At 43.6% G+C, this 24,297-nt stretch overlaps 1 protein-coding gene across 1 annotated transcript in view; it reads right to left on the reverse strand.

Moving 5' to 3' along the window:
* Window positions 1-452: 452 nt before the first annotated feature.
* TNFRSF11A (TNF receptor superfamily member 11a) overlaps window positions 453-24,297 on the reverse strand; it is a 39,158-nt gene continuing 15,313 nt past the window's right edge. The window contains exons 2-10 of the mRNA XM_066625733.1: window positions 20,549-20,630; window positions 19,354-19,479; window positions 17,719-17,862; window positions 15,568-15,661; window positions 14,146-14,237; window positions 13,120-13,227; window positions 8,714-8,766; window positions 5,080-5,893; window positions 453-1,533 (exon numbers count right to left, since the gene is read on the reverse strand). Of these exons, the coding sequence (XP_066481830.1) occupies window positions 1,121-1,533; window positions 5,080-5,893; window positions 8,714-8,766; window positions 13,120-13,227; window positions 14,146-14,237; window positions 15,568-15,661; window positions 17,719-17,862; window positions 19,354-19,479; window positions 20,549-20,630 (1,926 nt within the window). The 3' untranslated portion in view covers window positions 453-1,120. The remainder of the gene's footprint in view (window positions 1,534-5,079; window positions 5,894-8,713; window positions 8,767-13,119; window positions 13,228-14,145; window positions 14,238-15,567; window positions 15,662-17,718; window positions 17,863-19,353; window positions 19,480-20,548; window positions 20,631-24,297) is intronic.

The raw sequence follows: 24,297 nt of genomic DNA on the forward strand, positions 1-24,297 counted from the left end.
CCATGCCTGGAGCACATCCCTGCTATTGTGTACTTCAACTCTTCTTCAACTGCCTTTCCAAAAAGGAAGGAAGAAAATGCCTGTCACGTCTTGAGGACAGATGCTGCTTAACAGTCACAAGCTGCTTTTGTAACATGAGCAGCTGTTTGATTGCTGGGGACTTGCCCCATTGGCTGACCGTCTCTTCTTAAATGGCTACTTCAGAATCACAGGCTGCATGCCAATAAAGTAATACTTGAATGATAGGCCCTGTCTGGAAGCACATTCACTAAGTTGTGATCAAACAACATCTCACCAAGGTAAAGCTGACTATAATAAAAGTTTGGAGCAGAGGATAGCTGTGTACAGCACCAATTGATGACAGAAACCCACACCATTCCCAGAACGGTTTTATAGCTCTTTTTAAATTGATTTAGCTTTTTAAAAAATGAACAAGCAATCAAAGGTCTGTTTCAATTGATAAATGTACATGTGGCGTTTTCTGAAATTGCTGAAATGTACTCCTGCCTAATCCATATCAAAAGGTGAGAGTAAGCTGGGCTCACCTCATGGGAGAAAGAAAAATGACAATAAATTTTGTTTTGATGTTACTTTTGCATACAATCAGAATCTGCCATTCTAAGGTTCCAATCCAATGCCACACTTACCTGAGAGACAGCCCCACTGAACACAGTGGGATGTACTTACAAGTAAATGTGCAGAGGATTGTAATGTAAGTCTTTATGCATTTGACATACATTGTCTTGTCATGAGATTAGAGTCCTTAGCAGCACTTACAAGATGCCTAGGAGCATAGGCCCTGCATATGGGACATTTGCAATGATAGCAATACACATTGTGTCTGAACATCCACATATTCAGCTTGTTCCTGGAAGTCCATGAGATATGTACCACATAGCACCAAAGCATTCCAGAGTATCCCTTCCATAGATTCTCAAAGAGTCACCAAGAGCAGCAAAAATCCCTCTTCTCATCCATCAGTCACAGCATTCTGGCTTCTCACCAGCCTAAGACATTTTCAGTCATTTAGTGCTATTCAGATGCTGTTTCCAGAGCACATTCAGGAATGAGGTCCTTTTGACCAAATGTCAGCAAATTAGCAAGCACAAATCAATTTCCCTTAGTACAACACTTTATCTAGAAACCATCCTGGCTTTCCCTCCTCTTGTACAGGTTGTGAAGCCTCATTACAGAAGTGCTTCTTGTTCTGACAGTCTTGATTCTCTTCTTGAACCACAGGCCCAGAAGTCCTCTTGTACTCTCCCACAGTGCTCGGCTCTTCATTTTTGATGCTGTCATATGAATTAACTTCAGCACATTTTTCCTTATACTGGTGAGCATTTCCCACAAATGTCTCACAGCGGTTCAGATTTTCCTCTTGCACCGGACTGCCCAGGTTGTCATCAGTTGCTCCAGAAGACGTTGAACCCTCCTGGGAGTTCTGACTAACATAGACAACAATGATTTCTCCTTTAAAATTCATGACTTGTCCACTTGAAATGAATGTAGAATTCCCATATCCAGATACATTTCCTAGAGGGCATTGGGGCAAAAGACCGAGACAAGAGTTAAAATTGTTTGCGAACTGTAGGAACTCTGCACCAAAGGAGTTTTAAAAAGCACAGTAGGAAGGTAACAATCGAGATTCAAAGGAAATCAGAAATCAGCACAGCAGTAGAATTTGTTGTTCAGGCTCTTCCTTGGGGAATTTGGAGTTCCTAGAAAATTTCTGATTCAGATCATAATTGTGGAACTCCTATAGTTGAATGGTAGCTGGTGAAGTGATGGAGGTCCAAAACCTCACCAGCTTTCCAGCACTGACATAGCTGTGCCAATGGGGCATGTGCTGCATCCTGCAGTTAGGTGGCAGTCATGGAGGCCTCCTCAAGGTAAGGGAATGTTTGTTCCCTTACCTCGGAGCTGCTTTGCCCTCACCTCGCTGATGGAAAGTTGGTTAGGATTGCACTTGGAGTAGCTTAAACTACACTGGGACAACCTATAGTAATAAAAAAGGAGGGGAGGAACCATGTACACCATGAGCTTCTTGGAAGAAGGGCAGTATAAAAATGTGAAAAATAAAAATAATAAATTATTGAGAATATTTATATATTACTTTTCAACAAAAAGAGCTCGCATAGTAGTTTACGTAACAAAACAAATAAATGGCTTGACTGTGGTGGAATAGTGCCCACTCTCCCAACCACAGGGAGCACACCTGAGGAGTATCAGAGCACACCCAAAGAGTACATGAACCCCCGAAGGTCAATGTACTCCACTGCCTCCCTTAGCTGTTGGGAGCTATAGTGGTGTTCCCAGAGGAGGGCAAAACACTTTTTCAGGCACCTGAATGCCCATGTAAAACAGTTCCTCCCCCTCGCCTTCAGAGCCATTTGCAGCTGTGAAAACAAAGTGGGGGAGACAAATCTGTTTGGCTTTTGCAGCCGCTAATAGCTCTGAAGGTGAGGGGAAGGGGCCACTTTAGATGGGCATTCAGGCAATTGAAAAACTTAGTGGTTCCCCCCCCACCCAGAACACCACTGGGGAGCTAACTGTGGTCTGTCTGTTGTGTATGAAGTGTGCACCCATGTTAATGATCAATATGGTTCGCTCTGGAAGGGAAGAGTGGGGAAGGAGTGGACAAGCTCATAGCATCTGATTAGGAGATTGGAGAGTGTTACATTTGCACTGGGTCATGGAGATTCTCTATGAATGGTCAAGAAACACTGTCTACTATTCCTACACTGTGCCTTGGTAAAGAGGCAGGAAGGGACTGTATTCCTTTCCCATCTTATGCCAGAGTAATGCAAGGACTGTTAAGTAGCACATTTGTGCTATGAAAAAACTAGGACAGAAATATTAGCCCAAGCACAGGCACCCCGGTCAGGTCCTGATCTAATCTAGTGCAAGAGAATGAAAGGTAGAAGAATGACCTTTGGTGTGAGTGTCAAGACTTTTATGCCAGATTTTATATATCCTGCATATGGAGTGTTGATGCATGATAAGATCATGCATTTAAATAATAGGTATAAAAATTGATTAGCAGAGATGGGCAAATTCCCTGAAGTCTGATCCAGAAATAACCCGATCCAGTCTCTGTTAGGTCTATCCAACGGATCCAGTCTCTGTTAGGTCTAGATGGGTAGTGGGATTTAAGTAAGGAAACTGGCATGAGGGCAAAGGGTTAGTCCACCTCCCATTGCACTGTGGTCTTGGTTCCAAATAGCCCCCCCCCCAATGCTGCTTTTTGAGAAAGATAGCGGAAAGGACATCAGAAGCTCCACTGCATAACACACTGCATATCACATACTTTATACCAGGGTCACTATTAACGCTAGAAAAAATAATTATACACTAAGCCAGGGATGTCCAAAGTTTTTGGCAGGAGGGACACATCATCTCTCTGACACTGTGTCAGGGGGCCGGGGAAAGAAAGAATTAATTTACATTTCAAATTTGAATAAATTTACATAAGTTTACTTAAATGAATACATTAGAGATGGAACTTATATGAATGAATGAAGGTCTTGCCATAGCTCAAGGCCTATAAAAGGCCTTGCACAAAGCAAGGCTGGCCTTTCCTTTGCTGCCGCTACTGCATCACAGACATGAAACAGCAAGCAGTAGAGGAAGCCCTCATCCCACAGCTCACACAAAGCGGTCAAACAGTTGCCCTCACGCTGAGAGCAGGTGTGTCAGGCCAGTACGGGCTCCAACAAATCTCTGGAGGGCCAGAGGCTCAATGGAGACTGGGGACTCCCTGAGGGCCGCTTTGAGAGGCCTCGAGAGCCGCATGTGGCTCCAGGGCCGGGGTTTGGACACCCCTGCACGAAGCCATGGTGCAGTTATTTTTCAAGAGTTTAATTATAGCAAATAACCTTCTTCTTTTTAAAGAAGAAGAAGCTGTGATGGATGTTTTCAGTGGGTCAGTTGTTAATCTCCCAGTTTGCAATGGAAATTTGACTGGTGAAGGAAAATTGCTTTTTATTACTCTACCGCCACCATCACGGCTTTTGGCCATACAAGTGGGTTGGAGATTGCCAGAAAATGGAGGTTTCTTTGCTGGGTGGAGAGAAACCACTGGCACCAGCATGTAACCACACTGGGTCTAGACCATTTCCAGAATCTCAGCAAAAACGAGCTCCTGGCTCATTTATCTGACCTTTCAAATTAACTGCAAAATTAATAAGCAAGGCAAGCTTTATTATGAAGAAAAATGGAGTACAGTAATTTTCTGTTTCCAATTACCATTTTTGAATATAATTTTAAAAAACGAACTGGGGGTATGTGCATTTTGATTTTTTGCTCCAGTTTTTCACAATATCTAAGGCGGGTACTGATAAACATAAAACTTTTGTTTGATGTCTTTTCTCCCTTTTGTCCTGAAGAGCTGCAGATTAATGTATTAGGAAAGCAAGATGATTGAATAAACATTCATACTTCAGGTATTCTCTGCTACTATCATGGTCAAGTCTACTGTCAGGTCTCAATAGTCTATTCTCTGTAGTGAAGAGAGCTAGAATCTTCCCTTTCTTTAATGAAAACAAAAGAGAAAGTTCTGAGATAGAACCCACAGGATACCTAGGATAGGATTCCTAGTGTTCATGAGGAGAGACATAGCTGGACTCCTCCCTATCCACCCCATCTCTAATCTGCCTTCAAGGGGACACACCAAACCTGGATGCCTGTCTTAAAGGGTCCCCAGAACCAAGTCTCCTTATTATCTTGCCATAGCTATCATTACTATAGAAAACATGGAGGAACATGAAAGTGGAAAAAAGAAATGATCTCCCTTGAAGTGACACTAATATGGCATATTACTTCCTAGTTTTCACATGGGCTAAACAAATTCTAAGATTGGGTCCATCACATGTAAACCATAATAATTTCTTTGCTTAATCATCTAAACATCCTGGCATATATCTTTAACAGCGGTTAGCCAAAAATGGGAGATGACTACCCTCTGTTGTATGTCCCCTGAATCTGGTTTTGTAGATGGTGAGGTTGATTTTTGATGGCACATATATTACAGCCTAACAAGGTCATGTGAACAACAAGTCTTTTTGTTGTTAGGGGGCTTACCAGATGCTGCTGGGGGATCTGAAGAGTTGCGCTTTGCCTCAGAAGTAGTTTTTGTGTTCTGGTGTGTCGTGTCATTTCCATCAGAGGGCTCTCTTCTGGTACCAGTGTTGCTTGCTGAGGCATTCTTTTCCCCAGTGGAAGAATCCAACTCACAGGTGCACACTGGAGTAGGGTCACTTTCTTTTAAAGAATCTGTGGCATTCTCAGGTTTTCTGGAAGATTCTGTACAAGGCATTCCACAGGCAGTGCAATAATTAGTCTCCTCACCCAGTCCAAGGAAACAACCTCTGTCTTGAGTTGCAGCATCTCTTGTGTTGCAACGATAACAAGAATTCTGCAGGCATTTGTCTGAGTAAGCATCAATGGGATCCGTTCCACATGAAAGATCTGAGGAACAGCAGTTTGATAAGTCCACCACACTTTCAGTTCCTGTGAAGCACTGACTGATGCTGTCATTCTCCCCAACTTCCATGGGTTCTGAGAATAGTGTTACTGGTGTGCTTCCAGATTGATTCACTAGAGGTATGTAAGAGGGTCCTTGGGGCATTCTGTCTGTATACTCATCTTCCATGGGAATCTGCCTAAAATGGTCACCTTCAGTCTTGGTTATAAGAGGAAGTGTTGGGAAATCCTCTCCCAATTCATAGTGGATTGTGTCTTGGCCAACTTCCCCACACAGGATGTGCCCCTTTGGGCAACGCATGTCCTCACAAAAAGAATATTCATCAAGGTCCAGCAAATAAGTTCCTTCCGAAAGCCGAAGACCAGCAGGACTTTCCACATTTGTGTTTACAAATGTGTCTCCAGAAGAATCCTAAGTAGAATGAAAAAAAAAGTTTGAAAAAGAAAGAAAGACACAGAGCACCGTTTCAGCAATGGAATGAGCCAAGCAGGGAGAACCCTGGAAATGAAACTTCTTCAGTCCCAGCATCTTCCTCACCAAGACCATTTAGAAGAAGTGGCAGAGGAGAAAAGGAAGTGGCTGAGATGACAGAGCCTTTTTCCTGATCACAAAAGCAGTCAGGAATAATATTGCAGAGATGACCTTCCCCTCCAGCTCCACTGTTGTGATCACTGGTGGTGCCACTGGAGAAGAAAGTGGTTAGCTGCACTTCACCTCCTCTCACTTGTTCCCCAGGAACAGCTAGCAAGAAGAGAATGAGATAGGAGTTGTGTTAAGTAGCCAGGCAGGCAGCAGGCTGGGGGAGGTGGTAGACATGCACAGGGCACCCCCTCTGAGTTTGCTGCCTCTGCCAGCTTGCTGCTTGAAGTAGCTGTTTTACCCAGCCTCTTAGTTGGGCTGTCCCTGTGTTTTGAACACTTTTAAGAGCCATACAAATGCTGTTGTATATACATTATGTGAATGGACAGATATTTGGTGAATGGTGACATTTAACTGGCAATTAGTCTTTTGTGAGTGATGCAGAATAAATTTTTTTTAAAGATCAAAGCTTGACCTCACTGAAATGCTAAACCTCTGAATAGTGTTCAATACTTCAGATAACAGATGGGGCTTACACATTTAAATGCTTCTCTGTATTAAAAAAACAAACCAATCCACACAGAAAATTAGGTGTCACAAAATATGTTTCTAACCTAGCCTTCTCCCTGACATACTAGTTTTCTATATTAAGAGATTTCTTTGGCTTGGAGAAACATTCAGACCTGCAAGCCTCAACTTGTAAATTGAAGTGGTATAACCAAGACACAGGTTTACTACCTCAATGAGCAGTAGATAGACTCTAGATCAATGGTGTCAAACATAAGGCCTATGGACCGTAAGCCCTTTATCTTACCCGCATAATAATAATTATTATTTATTATTATTAACAGTATTTATATACCGCTTTTCAACTAAAAGTTCACAAAGCGGTTTACAGAGAAAAATCAAATAACTAAATGGCTCCCTGTCCCAAAAGGGCTCACAATCTAAAAAGATGCAACTGAATACCAGCAGACAGCCACTAGAACAGACACTGCTGGGTTGAAGAGGGCCAGTTACTCTCCCCCTGCTAAAAAAAGAGCACCCACCTGAAAAAGTGCCTCTTACTCAATAATTGGGCATCCCATAGAGCTGCCCTTTCAGAGAGAGAGAGAGAGAGAGAGAGAGATGCTGCTGGAAGTGCCAAATTATCATGTGGGCTGCCTTTCCAGCAGCGCCACTTCTACTGAGGCAAAACGCTGCAGAACACCTCTGAGTCGCTAAACTGCAAAGTGACACCTCTGGCAGGAGCTATGCTGCTGAAAGAGCAGCCTGTGTGATAATTGGGCTCTCCCAGTGTGATATCTGGGCTCTCTCATATCTTGCATATTTTCTCTTCTGTCATTTGCAGTTAAGGAGTTCCTAGGTGAGAACAAAGCACTTAATTCTGGCCATCATCTGCTTAATGATGTCAGTTCCTGCTTTATGACATCACTTCTGGCCCTCAGGAGGCATCATGAATGCTTGCTGTATGAAATGAGTGTGATACCCCTGCTCTAGATTGTCTGAGAAGGAACCCATCTTCTCTATTTATGTTACTCCATGAGGTGCTATGTTCAGTTATAGATCTATAAAAATGTAACACAGAGATTTATGAGCAGATAAAGCTTTAGCCTAGATCAGGGCCTCTGAGAGGAATTTTATCAGGCAGTACAAAGTTTCTTTTGGGCCCCTTTGCAAAGGGGGAGGGGTGATGGGCAAGCAGAACAGGGGCAGGGAGGGGCAAAACAGGGTGGGAGGAGGGTAGAGAGAGCTGGAAAAGTCTTTGGAGCCCAGGTCTACCAACCCATGTGGCATCAGTAGTGTCCCCAATATCCCTAGGTGTGGTAGTGTCGCAGCATCCCGGGCAACAAGTCTGAGTAGATAGGAAATTGTAAGATCTCAGGAAGTTTCTGGGCCCTCTCCTTTGGCTCCTGGGTCCACATTTTGACCATGGGCCTAGGTACTAATCACCCCCTTGACCCCCCTCTCCTAGGCCCTGGCCTACATACTTCATATTATTTACTTATTTCCATTTGCAGCTTAGCTTTCTCTGTCATGGAACTCAAGGTGATGTCCCAGGCAGCCTTTCAGATTCACTGAACTTCCACAAGGTGGCCGTATCATGTGCTTTCAGATCAAGACCTGGGAACAATGACTTGAGGAGTCTCAAGTATTAAGCAGTCGGTGGAGCATGTCTGATAAGATAAGACAACAAAATAAGAATGGCAACTGAAACAGTCACCATTTAATATGGGGGAAGAAGAATAGTTGTGTAGCACAGATGTCTTTTCCTTCTCTCAACCCTTTTAGTACCTAGGACCACTAGTGTACGAAAGTCAAAGACAAATTCACAGTAACAAGATGTTACAATAAAAGTTACTACTGTATATGAATGCCCAAGGATTTCCACAAGCTGCAGAAATGTTACTGAGAACACAAATCTCTGATTCTCCATGATTTAACACCAGGAGACCCTTTGTGGTTTTCTGTTCCTTGCAGCCTCGTCATTCCCTCTTGCCCTTCCCTCTGTGGTATGGCAGGCTACTGAATAGCTGTAGACAAATTGGTGACCGTACTTCACCACTTGGAGTTCTTCAGCTGCCAAGGAAATCAAAAGAGATGCTAGGAACAGCATAAAACAGGGTGGGAATATACAGGCTGAGACTTCACCTTTGTCCCTTTTAATTGCTTGCATATTTCATTGGCCCAGTAGTGTAGATCTGCTGGAAAGAGAAGCAAAAGTAGGAATCAGTTCTTTATTTTACACATTGGGTACAACTCAATTTCAGCTCACTTTGCATGAATTGCCCATAAAACCATATACAACATGGAGGAGGTAGTCTGCATGCTTTGCTACAATAAGTAAAGGGAAGGGAAGGGGTGTGGGAGCCAGATAGCGGTTCTCCCTGCCTATTTGGTACTTCGTACGCACTAGATGGACTGGGTGCAGCTATATGTAACAAAGCTTTTTGTTTCTCTTGGAGAGAGATGGGGCTGTAGCTGCTGCTTGGTCTCAGCAAATTGGAAGAGGATCAGAGCCTGGAGTGGCAGGTTGGAGAGGTTGATGGACAGACTGGCTAGAGGCCTGTTCATTAGCTGCCCTTCCAAGAGTGTCCAAAGGTGCCACTGCATATGACCATTTTAGGTTGCTTCATGGTGAAGCCAAACCTGGCCACATACACAGCCACACAGAAATCCACTTTTGCCAGCCAGTGTGCTTAGATTTTAATAAGCTGTCTTCCTGAAAGCAGTTGGATTGAACCAATCCAAGCATTAGCAGCAGCTACATGGAAGCCACTTCCTTGTGGCTTCTTCCCACATAGCTTCAGAAACATGTGCATCCAGGAACTACGTAGTGGAAACAATAATAGTCCCTCCCAACTGGGCAATGACTGGTTATAAGGAATGTTGTCAGTGGCTCCACCCACATTTCTTGATACAAACATTACCGAACCAATGCAGGAAGAAATCTTGAGAAAGTACCTCCCACACTGATGCTGGTAATCTATAAATCCCAACCTCCTAAATCACCTCAAATTCTGACAGTTCAGCGGAACTGAATTTGGCTGGATTCATTGATGAATTACAATCTTTCTGGCCACATTTAAGCCCACTGTCCACCGTCTAACATGGTTAAGAATACAATTCAATTGATTTCTGTAGACTTGTGCATTTAATTGTGGTCACTGCCTTCAAGAGACGTCTTTATAAATAAATAGTAGTAATAAGGCAGCAAGCATGGGAATGTACAGTATTTCTCTCAGATCAGTTGGACTGAAACTGTTTTTAAATATCGTTTTCTTATAAAGTCCAAAGGTTGAGCAAAGAGAGACTCTCTCCTGTGAACATCTCTCCCCCCCCCCCCCACTTTCCTCTCTCTTGAAACAGACAAATCTTCCATCTGGACCATCCATGCCTAAAATAGAAGATTCCACACCCAATGGGTCTTTGTTCCAGCTCATGTGCCATCAGGCTATGACTGACCTATTAATGATTTAGCTGTGTGCATGTGATTGGTGGGTCAGTCAGTTTCTAGAGAAATCACATGAATTGCCAAAGGAACAATTATATATATAGCACTGGGAAGATGTGAAAGACTCAAACCAAACAAAAAAAAAATGTAAAAAGCTTCATTAACATAATTTCATTTACTCCATCAAACGAAATGGTGTTTCCACAAGTTACGTTCCATTCATGTCTCCCTACTAGGGGAAAAAAGCTGTATAAATCAGGACAAGTTCCAAGGTTCAGATATAAATTGTTAGGTTGTTTTTGCATTGTCATCTGGTGCAAGCCAACTTGTGGATCATTTTGTTCCAAAGGCAGGGTAAACATTTTCATCATCATTTTAAAAGATATTACAGAAATTGCAGCCATTTTTCTCATACAAGGAACAATATCTCTCTCAAGGGCTGCCAAATGAGTATTTCATTGAAGATTCTGCACCTCTCAAGTAACATAACTGCAAGTAAAGCTGGTATCCTATTAAAATATCTGTAAATTGGGCTCTGTCACCCAAATGACAGGTGTACAGAGATGGAATCTGGACAAGAGATTCCACTGTGATTTGACCAAAAATTTTTTAAGTTTGATTTTCAATGAAGCATATTACTGTTTTTCATCCCATCCAAAAGATTCTTGCCAGAGAGTACCACAGATTTACAGATTTACCCAGAAAACCACTATGGCATGTTTTTAAGCTGACTCACAGCCTCACCCACAAATCAGTCAAATCAAAGTGCTTGGATTGAAGCCTATTTTGCCCGACTGAAGTGGAACCAAATGAGCTCAAGCACCATATTTCAGCTTAAATGTATTATATATCAATTGACATGTTCCATGAAAACCAATAGCTCAGGTCCCGCAGCTTTTTATAAATGTGGGAGCTGGGATGCTGGACACATTGAATATCTGTGGCATTCTGGCCTGTTCCACAGGGTCACACAACCCACATATTGCAGCTCTGGCTGTCTAGATCAGGGGTGTCCAAACTTTTTGGCAGGAGGGCCGCCACATCTCTCTGACACTGTGTCAGGGGAAAAATAATTAATTTACATTTCAAATTTGAATAAATTTACATAAATGAATATATTAGAGATGGAACAGATGGAATGAATGAAGGTCTTGAAATAGCTCAAGGCCTATAAAAGGCCTTGCACAAAGCAAGGCTGGCCTTTCCTTCTCTGCCGCTGCTGCATCACAGACGTAAACAGTAATTAGTGGAGGGAGTCCTCGTCCCATAGCTCACACAAGAGGTTGAACAGTTGGCTGTCATGCTGAGAGCAGTTATGTCGGGCCAGCGTGGGCTCCAGCAAGTCTCCGGAGGGCCAGAGGCTTTTTGGAGACTGGGGGCCCTCTGCAGGCCAGATTGGGATTCCTTCAGGGCCGCAAGTGGCCCCAGGGCCAGGGTTTCGGCACCCCTGGTCTAGATGATTCCAACATGACTGGTGATGATGCCATTATTGAGTGCATCAGAAGCTACTGAGCTCGATACAAGTTGGTCCAGCCAGCCAATGGGAGGGGTGGAGCTGTGGAAGGCTGGCTGGCTTAACAGGCAGGTAAACAGGACCAAAGTGGTGGAACATGATTGAGTAGGAGATGAAAAACAAGGAAGAAGAGCTAGCAGAGGAGAGCAACAGAGAAGCTTGGAGGGGAGAGATGAGAGGGAAAGAAGCAAGCAGAGCATAATGAGGCACAAGGGAGAGTGGGGGAAAGAAAGAAGAGACACAAGGGAGCAGTGGTGGAGAGGAAACTGGGACAGAAGAAGGAGGGCTGTTGGGGCAAACCAGAGGGCTGCCTACCTACCAGAGGGGCAAAAAGGAAATATAATGTGGGACTCATAAGAAAGGGGTCAGAAAGTTTTCAGGCACCCACTTCTAGAGATTCCCTGGCTTTGTTGACCAGGAGCTCAGGACAGCTGGCCCTTGGACCTCATGAGCAGGGCAAGGGACTAGAGCACACTTTGCCAGCTTGACCTTTCCTACCTGGCACCACCACCACCCTGACTAGAAGGAGCTCAATGTGAAGGCAAGACTAGGGATTCCCCAGAGAAGGCAATGATGGAAGGAGGAGACATGTGAATGTTGGATCAATGGTCCTGATGTAAGGGAAACTGTGTTGTTGCTGTTTGTGTTGTTGCTAAAATAGAGTGAATGTTCTAGTCTCTTCTGTCTATTAGACCCCTTGCAAAGTCCTATCCCACTCCTTTCGACTTGGACCTTCCACCTTGGGAAGAGGTGGAGGGGGCAGGGGCCTCCACAGTATCACATCAATCCAGGAGTCTCTCCTTTCAGTGGAGAAAGTAGATCTGTGTGCAGTGGTGGGCCTGGAGGGGGGGGCATGGGGGCAAATGCCCTGAGCGCCACATCCACATGTTGCTCCATATTGTGCAGGAAGCCCTCAGAGATGATCTTAAGCAGTACTTCCAGTTTCACAGAAGTACTGTTTAAGAAAATGGGGAAGCCTCAGAATGCTTTCTCAGTCGTTTGGAATGCCACGCAAGGCTCCGTTGTGCTGGGTAAGAATGGGGGGCGGCATGGGGCAGGGGGGCAGCATTGTCGACCTTTGCCCAGGGGTGCAACAAGGGGCAAGTCCACTACTGTCTGTGTGCACCTAATTGCTTACCTAACTGAAATGCACTTAGGACTCTGGACTGGGGATAGGGAGAACAAATGTATCGGAGTCCTGAACTGAATTCCTGCATTGTAGTGCTTGTCCAAATGGCTTCAAAAAAAGAGATTAGACAAATTCATGAGTTGAATCTCCCAACACCTGCCAATCCAGATAATCATATGCTGCCTACAGGTTCAGCAGCTGTATGTCAGTGAATACCAGTTGCTGGAAATCAAGAGAGCTCTTTGCCTACATGTCCTGTTTGTGGATGTCCCAGAGGCATCTGGCTGGCCAGTATGGGAAACAGGATGCTGGGCTAGATGGGCCTTTGGTCTAATCCAGCAGGATTTTTAATGTTCTTATGATTCAGACTATTCTTCATGAAGGCCAATTAGGAGGTTTCAACTGAAAATGCAGGCATGAAATCTGTCCTTCATGATAAATTATCATTAAATGCTACATACCTGTCAGCACTTTCCCCTTATTGTGATAGTATATAGCAAGGACAGCAATGCCAACGAACGCAACCAAGAGGAGTGGCGCAACCAACATATAAAGCAGCTTGTTTGTTTCTGGAAAACAAAGAAAAGTGTCAGAGCCTCCTGGAAGCATATATTCAAGTCGCAGCCTTGTTCTGTGATTGCTTGCTTGTAATTTTTAAAACCTCAAAATACTCTGAAAAGAACATTTTTTTTTTCTAACAGAAATTCAGTGATATGGAAGAAAAAATGGCACATTGGTTGATCTCAGAGTTGGTCCATGTTCCTTCTTTGGTTGAAACATTGCAAAGTTCTGTGGAAAATGCATAGGCCCAAACTGGAAACTAAAGTCACAATTAAAAGTACATACAAAACAAATTGCACTCAGCGTGTGTGTAAATCCTGTTTAATTAGAATTGCAAGATGATTAACTCCCAAACCATTGTGGGTAATCTTCAACACATGAATGTTCAGGTTGAAAAAACCAACATAAACCAGAACTGTTTGGAACAGAAACCTCAGCATTTTTCATCCAACTTAAGCCAGCCTCTAGTTCAGTAGTTCCCAACCTTTAGAAGCCCATGGACCACTAAGGCAAAAATTTGAATCCTTGTTGACCACATGTGGCTGTGGAGAGTCTGGTCTCCACCCTTTCTGGTGGTCCGTCTCCCAAGCACTCCCCTAAGGACTATCAGGGAGGATGGAGAATGGCCTGCCCACAGTCACAGCTGACACTTCAATGGTTGTGGCTGTGGGCACTCCATTCTCCGTCCTCCTTGGTGGTCCATGGAAGATTGCTTGCACGGCAAGACACTGGAAGTGATCAAAGGTGATTTTTTCCCCCTGAGACCTCAAGGACTACTTTTCAGGGTCTCGTGGATCACAGGTTGGGAATCAGTGCTCTAGTGAAATCAAGAGAAAGATAAGACTCTGCATAAGAGAGTTTTAAAAAACATTGTTCAGCAGCTTCCTATGAATATTCAATGAATGCTTGCATATTATTTGATTTACCATCTTTTGAATGCATTTTTAGATTCTTCTTACAAACTGCATCAGACCATTTAGTCCCAGGATTCTTTTCCTCAGTTCCTAGAGCTGTGCAGCTAAAGAAAGAAAGAAAGCAAGAGGGTTATCCCTGCTAGCTGGGCCAAGTGGCATTTTTAAAGGGGTGGGTGCTCCTTTTATTTTTCATATGGGAAGAGCAAACATCCTTCACCACAACACAGTGTTTTCTTTTTGGCATCTTTTTTTTAGTTTGGGAACCCTTTTGGGACAAGGATCCATTTCTTCATTTATTTAACTATACAAACTACTCTGTGAACTTTTTTCCTTGTTGAAAAGAGGTATATAAATATTCTCAATAATAAGAAAAAATATGTATGTTGACCTGTACAATATACATTTAGAACTATTGAGATACTGAGAACAGCTTGTGCTTCTCAGCTGTATAGACTCTGCCACGAATGTTGCCAAGTAGCAGGCTTAGCTGGATGAAAGATACCAGAGATTCAGAGCTGCCGCTCTAATATGCTGCTATTACACTGTACACTGTCCTGTCTCTGGAGCTAAACATTAATGACATGAGGTGATGCACAGTGTGATGATGTCATCGTGACATGCATTTTTCACCCACTTGTTACGAGGAAAAAGGGGGCAAAGGCAGAATAAGTTGTAGCTGCTTGGTGTCTCTTGTAACACTGTCTTCAGCCCTAAAGCAGTGTTGCAAATGTCTATTCCTAGCTTGTGCATTCCCCGTTGGTCTCATGCATCCAATTGGGAGAAACAAGACTAGAGAAATCCTGGTTCATCTCCCTCCTCAACCACCTACAAAGATTTGCCTTTGGCAAATTACGCTCTCAGTATGTCTTACCATCCTGGGTATAAACTTTTGGTGTATAAAATAGCTTATAAAGTGTTTGAGCTTTTTAGAGGAAGGGTGGGATGACAGTATACAAACATACATATGAACACCATGTGAAATTTGCTAATTAAATTTTTCTATACAAACCACTTTGTGAACTTTCTGTTGAAAAGTAGTATATAAATGTGTCAGGGTTATCTGATACTGTGTGGTGGTTTGCCCAATGAGAAGGCCATCAGAAGGCCAACACAGTCACTGACTGTGACACATTGAGACCCAAGCTTGGAGTCAGCCAAAGCTTAGGTTTAAGCTTTCTTCAGAAACCACTATGGTATGAAACAGCTGTCTTGCCATTGGGGAATACAGGTTGCAGTAGCAGAATAAAAACCCAATTTCCAGTAGCAGTGATGGTGGACAGACAAAGAGCCTGACAGATCCGTTTTGGAGACTGGCATATTATTAAATTTTCCTCAGCGAGTTAAATTTTCTTAACATGAAAAAACTAGTAGCATGAGATTTCCTTAAGCTCTTTTACAATTGCTGTTTTAATGCAAGAGATTCACTGCACTTACTTAGTCCAGGGTTTGCATTCATCAGTTGCAGAAGAGGTATCAGAGAAGTATCCTGTGAGGCATTCTACGCACACTGTATCCTTATCTTCTTGTACTGTGACAAAATTACAAACAGTGCTGAATAAAGGTTTATTTTAGACATGACAACAAGTTCTCCTGCTAACATATCCTCTTCTCATGCTTTTCTGCATACAGGCAAGGTGTCTTGTTATACTATAGTAGGCAAAACTGTGTGCTTTTGGACAATTTTTCTCCATGAGAATTTCACATCTACCCGCCCACCAGTAATTCTTAATGTGTATGCCCATGGACTGGGCAAAAACAGGTTTTAAACTGAAAAGCAGTTGGTGTCATTTGGAAATAGTGCAAGTAGCTGCAATAGACACACTAAAGAAACCACGTATTCTCCCATGCATGCATACTTCTTCATGGAATTGTAGCCTTACTGCTAGTAATCTGAAATCACATGGTAGAGTACCCATAGAGTAAAAATATGCTATGTCCTGCAAAGAACCAACAAACAAGAGTAACAAAGTTTAAGGACCTTTGAGTTAAAGCTAATTAACACTTTTAATGCTTTAGTTTAAAGCCAAGCCAAATTATACAAATCCTTTGCCCCCTCCAGAATATGCATTTTGGGCAGTCATCTCATATGTTCACCTCTTATGCACTGATAACATAGTCAGATTATGGGTCAACCTGCATTCAGCCAATTTGGTTTCTAAACCTAGGTTAGGCTATCCTCTGGAGCAAAGTTTAAACCATCCACCACAGAATCAGGATGCACAGGATTATCCACTACATTACCATTTTAATCTTACTGATATAGAAGAATAAATGGGTAAAATCATTAAACTCAAAATGGCACAGAATCTAAAGAATCTTTTCTACCATTAGCAGCTGCTGCATCATGTTCTCTTTCTTGCCCCATTTCTACTAGGTGGGCAATCTCCTTTGTACCATGAAAGATCTTCTTTGCAGTCCTCTCCCCTCCATTGTGCACATAACATGATGTGAAATGCAGGCATTCCATGTGGAAACCTGATTCACTTGACCCCTCCCCCCACACACAAACAAAGAGGAGAAAATATGGTTTGGATCCAAAGACCTGTTTGGGCATGCGCAATGGAAACTTCAGCCTCTTCCTTTTAAGAGTGCCAGTTCCCCATGCCATATCATAAAATGCCAAAGATTCCAGCAGGCATGCCCAAGACCTTGAATATGCCCAAACCAGTATTTGAATTCAAGCCATAAGATTTAGACCTCCTCCTAGAGTGACCTCTTCACAGGCTGCACCTTTTGTGTAGTAAAAGTGAGAGGTCAGAAGCAGGGATGGGCATTTGACTCAAATAACCCAAAAACATGTTTTTGGATGACTTGAGACGTGAACATTACTGACCCTGACTCAACTTGCAACTTAGGGCCAGTGACTATAAAAACGAGTCAGGACTTGAAATGACTCGAGTGTCTATCTCAAGTCCCTATCTTGTGTGTATGTTCTTGCTTACATGTTTTTTTCTGCCACTTCCACATCACACCAAAAGACCTGGTGGGCTATCCAGCATTCAGAAGGACTGCAGCAGCAGGATAGGTTGGTTCCAGGAGGTGGAGGCTGAGGGGGGTTGAGAGGAGGAGGAAGGCTTAAGTTTTTTGGGGGGAGGGGCTGCACAAGACTTGTTTCTCAAAGTGACTAGTGACTTGACTTGATAGACTCTATGGCTCAAATCCTAACCAACTTTCCATCAGTGCCAATGGGATGTGTGCTGCATCCTGCAGTTGGGAGGCACTCATGGAGTTAGGGAATGTTTGTTCCCTTACCTTGGAGCCTCATTGCCCTTATGTCAGTGCTGGAAAGAGGGTTAGGATTGTGCCCTAAATCTCTTGCAAGTCAAATCATGACGACTATGTAGTATGACTCATGAGTCAAATTGTGGGATCCCTGACTCGGGACTAGACTCATGACTCAGACTCAGTTACTCGAGTGCATCCCTGATCAGAAGCATTTGCTTTTCCACTACACAAAAAGAGGGCTGCTAGCTTTGTAAGCAGGTGAATCAGAGTTTCTTTTACAAAAAGAAAACCCCAGGCACACTATGGCCATTTCAAAAAAAACAGAGAAATTATACACCAAAAGTATTATCAACAACATACTGGGATGTTTCACTCCGAAGCCCGGGGTGCACTTTGTGTTTCGCCGACAGCAGTCACAGTCTTCATTCAAGTGGTAGCCGGCAGTGCAAGCACACTGCCGTTGGAATGAGCTGTTTCCTGGATTCACTTCTATCAGAGCTTTTCCTTTAAACACCACAAAAAGGGGAAGAGAATGGAAGTAAAACCAAAGGCACAGTGTCACAGCTTCCTTCACAATTCTCAGCTTGACAGAAAATGTGTTCACACCACAGGGATGCTAGACTGAGAGTGTTTGCTGCTGGGTTCCTGATTTGCATGATTTTGAATTGTGGTGTGCTGCGATTCCCACTGAGCTACACAGAGCATAATTACCTGTTGCATCCTTGAATGAAGAATAGGAAGAAACAGCACCACAATGGAAAATACCGGGAAATCAGTAAACATATGTGAACAAATCTAGAAGGGATAACCATGGGAGTATTCGTTCTTAATACTCAGAGCATCCTTACAGCTCTGCGTTGGGCATGCCATGGCTCCCCTTGTTGTGGAAGGTTGTAATGGTTGCCCATGACATTGTGCAAGCCGGATTTGAGACACAAGACCTCTGTCTGTTTACATTCTCCAACTGCTGTTCACATTCTCGTCCCTATTCAAGACAATTCCTAAAACAGGGGTGAACACATTGCCTCCTTCTATCCTGCCCCAAACCACACTCTGATTTTTTATGTCTCACCAGAGCTGTGACACTGTTGCAGCTGTGGAGCTGGCTCTTTGTAAATATAAGCAAGGACCAGCCACAAAATGTCATAGTCAAGTGCATACCCCACTCCTAACAAAAGGGCTCCTCTTCAGATTCTAACCAGAGTGGAAAAAGAACTACTCTTGCTCAGAAGTCCAGGAATGGAGATTATTTCAGGAGGGGAGAAAGGAAAGAGGAAATCTCCTTTCTTTTCTACCCTCCTGAAATGTGGTGTGTGCAACAGTGCAAAATGGCTCACATCCAGCACTGGCTGAGCACTTTGTTGCCAGACAGTGTTTGTGTGGGGAGGTTTCTTGAAAATGAGAAAGATGTCCTTATTCCTTTCCCCCTTTCAGGAAGCCTCCCCATACATGGAGGGAAGGGTATATTAAATATCATGTTGCGTATTACCCAATCCTAATACTTCCCTCCACAACACCGTACTATAAACTGTTGGGAGCTTGAACAGGACAATTCCTTCCATTTTTCTTTTCCTTTTTCCCCAACTGATGCTCAACCGCAAACTTAACTTTCTGTGGTACCTAGAGGCCACTGAGCACATTCAGTTGTTATCAGACCATTTCTGGGTTTCTTCTCTCCTTTAAAAAAAAATGCACTACATATTCTCGTGCATGCTTAGGCAGGTCCTGCACTCTGAGAATGCAGAAATCACTACTTTGTCTGCATGAGGACACATTTATTTGCCTGGCTGATAGGCACAGGAACACCACATTTGGTACTCAAAGGAATAATGATAGCAGTAATTTTTAAAATGCCAGCATGTCTAAGTGTGGCATTTAAACCAAATCAAACAAGGCAAGCCCTGGGCAAGGCAAGCCCTCTAGGAATCAATTGCATTCCAAGAGCAACCCAAGAAGTTAATCACTCAGGTGAGATGCAGTTTAATGCTTTTTTACCTTGATCACATATTTTCTGCAGAAAGCATTTTTCTTCTTCATTCCAGGTGTCCATATATTCATTTGTGCCACAGGGCTGGCATATGGTCTCTGATATAGCTGTGCATTTTGCAGACATGTACATGCCTGGGAAGGATAAGAACAGGGACCAGTTACAGCCTGTGAAGTTAACAAGCCAACGTTTACACAGGCTGAGCTCTGCGATAAGAATTCTTTTCATCTTCCCAACTGGCTTCTCTTTCTTCAACAAATGGAAGATGGAGTCTCCAATTTTTCGTTCAAAAATCCTTGGAATAAATATTTGGCTGGGGCTGAAGTCTAGAGAGCCAAGGGGGTCCAAGGAAGAATCATAAGAACTGCTCTAGCAGCATTGCTCTCAATGGCTTGATGATTTCCCTGGGGCCAAAATAAACAGGAGGAGACAGAGCACAAGTAAGAACATCAAAAATCACAGGAAGGACTTTTAACTACTGTCAGACCCCAGTGTTTTTTTAACAGTCAGCTCAATCTTGCAGTGTTCTGTCAGTGCTGGCTGTTGTAAAGCAGCCATAAAGTGCACTCCAGCAGTGTGCTGGTAAGCTGAAGCCTTCTCACACATGTCATTGCCGGAGCAGGTAAGCCAGTGCAGGAGATGATGAGGGGATGGTGGAATGGGGGTAGAGTGGGAGGGGACAAAACTGAGCAGAGAGGAGGGAAGGGACAGGGAAGTTGCGGGGGGAGGGGATAGATCTGGCAGTAATGGTATGCCGTCAGGTGTGCTAAAAATAAATATATAATGTAGCCTTTTTTTAATAGCTTGTGAGCAAATTTTAGTGTAATTTTTTTTTTTAACACAGGGCCTCTAGCTTTATATAGCTTAAGACCTTATCAAGTCTAAATCCAGCACTGGTTGAAAGTGTGTTTTGCCAAACAAACCAGAGTCAAACTGTGATTTGAATTCTTGTGTGTTAACAAATCAGAGTTCTTGAAGCGTGGACATAATGGGGAACTGCAGTTTGTTTCACTCCCAATAAAATTATCTCGAAGGGCACAGAAATCAACGGTAGTATACATTCTGCATCCACTGGCAAGGTTGATCACTAAAACAGAAGAAACATCTCACATTTTTTTCTTAGATTGAATGAGAACGTCAGTGACTTATTTAGAAAACAACCATTGTCATTAGTGAATAAGAAGACGGTTCAAGCACATTTACCTGGCCCACACTTAGTACAGCATCGTCCGGCATGTTCATAATGTTGCTCATTGCTACAGGGAGGGGCGATTTGTATGGACAACTGTTGGAGGAGAAAAGAAGAGAGCAAAGACAGCACAGTTATTGAGAACTTGGTAATGACCTTTCAATTGACCAGTTGTTGACACCTGAAATCTTGGCATTTTCAAATAATACCATCATATATCAATCGCTATGTGATTTCAGGTAGAATGCAATGAAACAAACCATGTCAAAATATCTCTATTCTATCAAAAGTTGTAGCCAAAAAACCAGTGGGGCGGGGAGATGGTACATCACCATGTCCACTGCCCAGGTGTTGCCCTGTCCATTGTATGGGAGGAGGTCCATCATAAGGGAAGGAGTTCTGGTCTAGAGGGCAGAGCCTCCGTTTGCCTGAAGATAACATCCACAAGTCGCCAGTTCAAGGCCACCAGCACCGTGCGACCTTGAAGCAGCTGACAAGCTGAGCCGGGCTATTCCATCTGCTCTGAGCGTGGGAGGATGGAGGCCAGAATGTGAAACCAGATCAGAAAGAAACATCTGAATGTTGTGGTTCTTGAAAGATAGAACCTTCTTTCAATTGTAAAAATCCCTTCGGGGATTTAATTAGTCTGCCTATGTAAACCGCCTTGAATAAAGTCTGAGGAGAAATCTGATGACCAAGAAAGGCGGTATATAAATAATAATAAATAAAAAAAATAAGGGAGGCGCACTGGCCTCCCACACCATTTGACACAAACCGTAGTGATGCCATTGTAGGAAGGAAGTAAAAGGTAGGGTATAAATATCAACTGCATTCATACAGCCAATCTCCATGCATTCTCTTCCTCCTTCTGCTATGCTAGTATCCTGAGAAGTAGAGCCTAGACCAGAGCCCAAAGCTGGAGATATATCAGGAGTGATACAACCCACAACACCACCTGCCGCCACCTACAGTCTATCGCTGCCAACTCAACAATATAAAAACAGAGGCTACAATCCTATCCATACTTACCTAGGAGTAAGCCCCATTGACTGTAATGGGACTCACTTTTGAGTAGACCTGCAGAGGATTGGACTCCAAATTCCTCACCATGCTCTTCGTGTGGTTTCTTCAATCATGGAAGTGTAAAACTTCAAGTTTTGTTTAAAAGGATCACATGAGCTCCATCATTCATAGTGTTCCTGTAAATCAACCATTTTCATTCACTGTGCTGTGGCATACTGGTGTGCCGTGAGTGGTCCACAGGTGTGCCACAGGAATTTGGGGGAAGGTCATTTATTAATAGGGCCAATGGAAGATGTGAGCCCCCCACTGGCAGCATGGTGTGCCTTGTCAATTGTCAAAAACCTGGTGGTGTGCCTTGACCATTTTAGTGCCTTGTCAGTATGCTCCGAGATGAAAAAGGTTGAAAATCACTGCTGTAAATAAAACCAGAAGTCCCTCACTTCTGTGACTGAAATTCTGTGGGAGCATGGTCAGGAGGTGGAGGGTTGATGTGGCTTGCATCTTCTGTGAGCTGGAGGGACTTGGTGGTGGAACAGACTCAGGCTGAAGGGCACCCTAATCCTTTTGATGATGCACACTGCATCATCACACCTTATGGATGAGCTGCCCCTGAGACAGACACATTTTCAAAGGGAGTTGAAACTAGTTTCAGAGAGGCATTGCTGTGTATGGTGTGCATATATATTTATTTTTACTTTATCCTTCTTGTAGTGCTGATCAAACAGGTTCATGAAGGATTACAAAAATTACAATGCATTTTTACAAGAGGCAAAAGTAGAACTCATTGCTAAACTACCTTCAACTTTCTGGTAAAAAAATGATCATCTGTCTCCCGTGACTCTTCAAAGAGGCCTCATTTCACCTGTTGGCTAATCTGCTTCCCCTTTTTCGTTTTTGAGAGCTGAACAGTTTCCAACATTTTTTTTTTTTCAAAGTGCGCTGGATAAAAATCATTATTTACATATGTTTCCCAGACTTAAATCCCAGTAGCAGAAGGGTACGTCACGGAGAAGGGGAAATTCCCAGCTCTCCAAAGAAATATAATCCACTCCCTTCTAAATAAAGAACTATACATTATTTACTCCCTTGGTAAATAAAGAACTATACATTTGTACTCATTTGAGGTAATTTGTAACTGTTAGGTTGACTTACTCAAATGGTCGCACAGCCAAATGCACCTGGATTTAGATATTAAAGAACGAAGGGATATTCCACATAATGATAAGAAAGTGAGAAAAAGCTGCAACATTCATAACGGGAATCCAATTCCCTCCTGAAACTTCGTTTCAGCCATATGTATGTAATTTGCATGGTTAAAATGGTCACAGCATTAGAGGTGGTGTGACCAGAACGAAATGAACCCCCACCACCTGGCTTGTTCTTCTGCCTTTAATTGCAGCTTGCTCTGAAGCAATCAACAGGTGGAGGTTTCCACGGCACAGATTATCACCTGCTAATTCAAGTGTGCAGCCCAAGCTGTTAGGGGCAAGCTACACGTTACACACAAACACATGCAGTCATGCCCCAATGGCCTTTATGTTATAGAAAGGAAAAAAAAAAAAAAACAGTTTCAGGAGGCTGCTGTTTGGACCAGAAAAGCAACCATGTGGTCAGGGTGCTCAACCATTCCCCCAGCTGCCCCCTTCCCCAGTTTGAGGAGCATTAAAAACTGGCCAAACCTGTTTAACTAGAGGCAACAATTGGACAAAATAAAGAGCCCAGTCCTGAGCTCGATGCGCCGGCTTAATGCCTAATGCCAGGTCAGCGCCTGTGCTAGCTCAGCGCTGGCCGGCGCTGGACTAGTGCCAGGTGGGCACCCAGCCTCTGCTGCTTGATGGTTGCACTGACTGCTGAGCCATGGTAAGGAAAGTGGGGGCATGGGGGAGGCAGGGAGGAGGCGTTCCAGGAAGGGGGGAGGTGGCTGGAGGGTGGGGAGAGGGTGGGGAGGAGATGTAACAGGGAGGCAGGGAGAGGGAGGGCGGGAGACATGCCAGGGGGAGGGAGTGCGGAGGGAGGGAGGACAAAAGTCCCCTTCTCCCAAGGTGCCACCTGCGGTAGCCCGTGGCGTGCAGGATGTGGCGGCAGCTGTTTTCGGTGCTGCCGAAGCTGTGCCCCACGCGAGCTCAGGATCGGGCTGAAAGTCTGTACATCATGACTTGCAGCACAATCTCAGGCATGTCTCCTCAGAAGTAAATCTCATTGAGGTTAATAGAATTTACTTCCAGGTAAGCATGTATAGGATCACAGCTTAAGGATCATTTTATCACCTTTAACTCACTCTTTAAAGCTCCTAAATTCTGATGAATCTGAACAAGTGAAATTTTGAAAATTTTGAGCTAAACTGGAACAGTTTTGCAACGCTGTTGAGCCCTCCTCCCTGATGTTAACATTTCCAGATTCCCACAAAGAAGATGCTTTTGTTCTCCTGGATCTCAGCCATTTGGGTGTCAGGAACTATTTGTAGACATTAACAAGTGTTACAAGCTACAATACGACCTGTATCAGTGCAAAATCTTCACGTCTTACATTGTACACTTCCCCTGGGGGCTGGGGGATAAGAATAGGCCCTTAGTTTGGCTGTACTTGTCGTAAGAGGCGACTAAACAGCCACCGGGTAGATGGGACTCGATAGCCTGGGAAGGTAGCTCATCTGAGAGAAGGAAAACTCTGATCCCAAACCTCCACTGCCTTGTGGCTACATCCAATTATGGAAAAGGCTTCAGGAGCCAACCTTGAGGCA

The sequence above is a fragment of the Tiliqua scincoides genome, chromosome 4 (genome assembly GCF_035046505.1).
Source record: "Tiliqua scincoides isolate rTilSci1 chromosome 4, rTilSci1.hap2, whole genome shotgun sequence".
NCBI classification, from domain to species: domain Eukaryota; kingdom Metazoa; phylum Chordata; class Lepidosauria; order Squamata; family Scincidae; genus Tiliqua; species Tiliqua scincoides.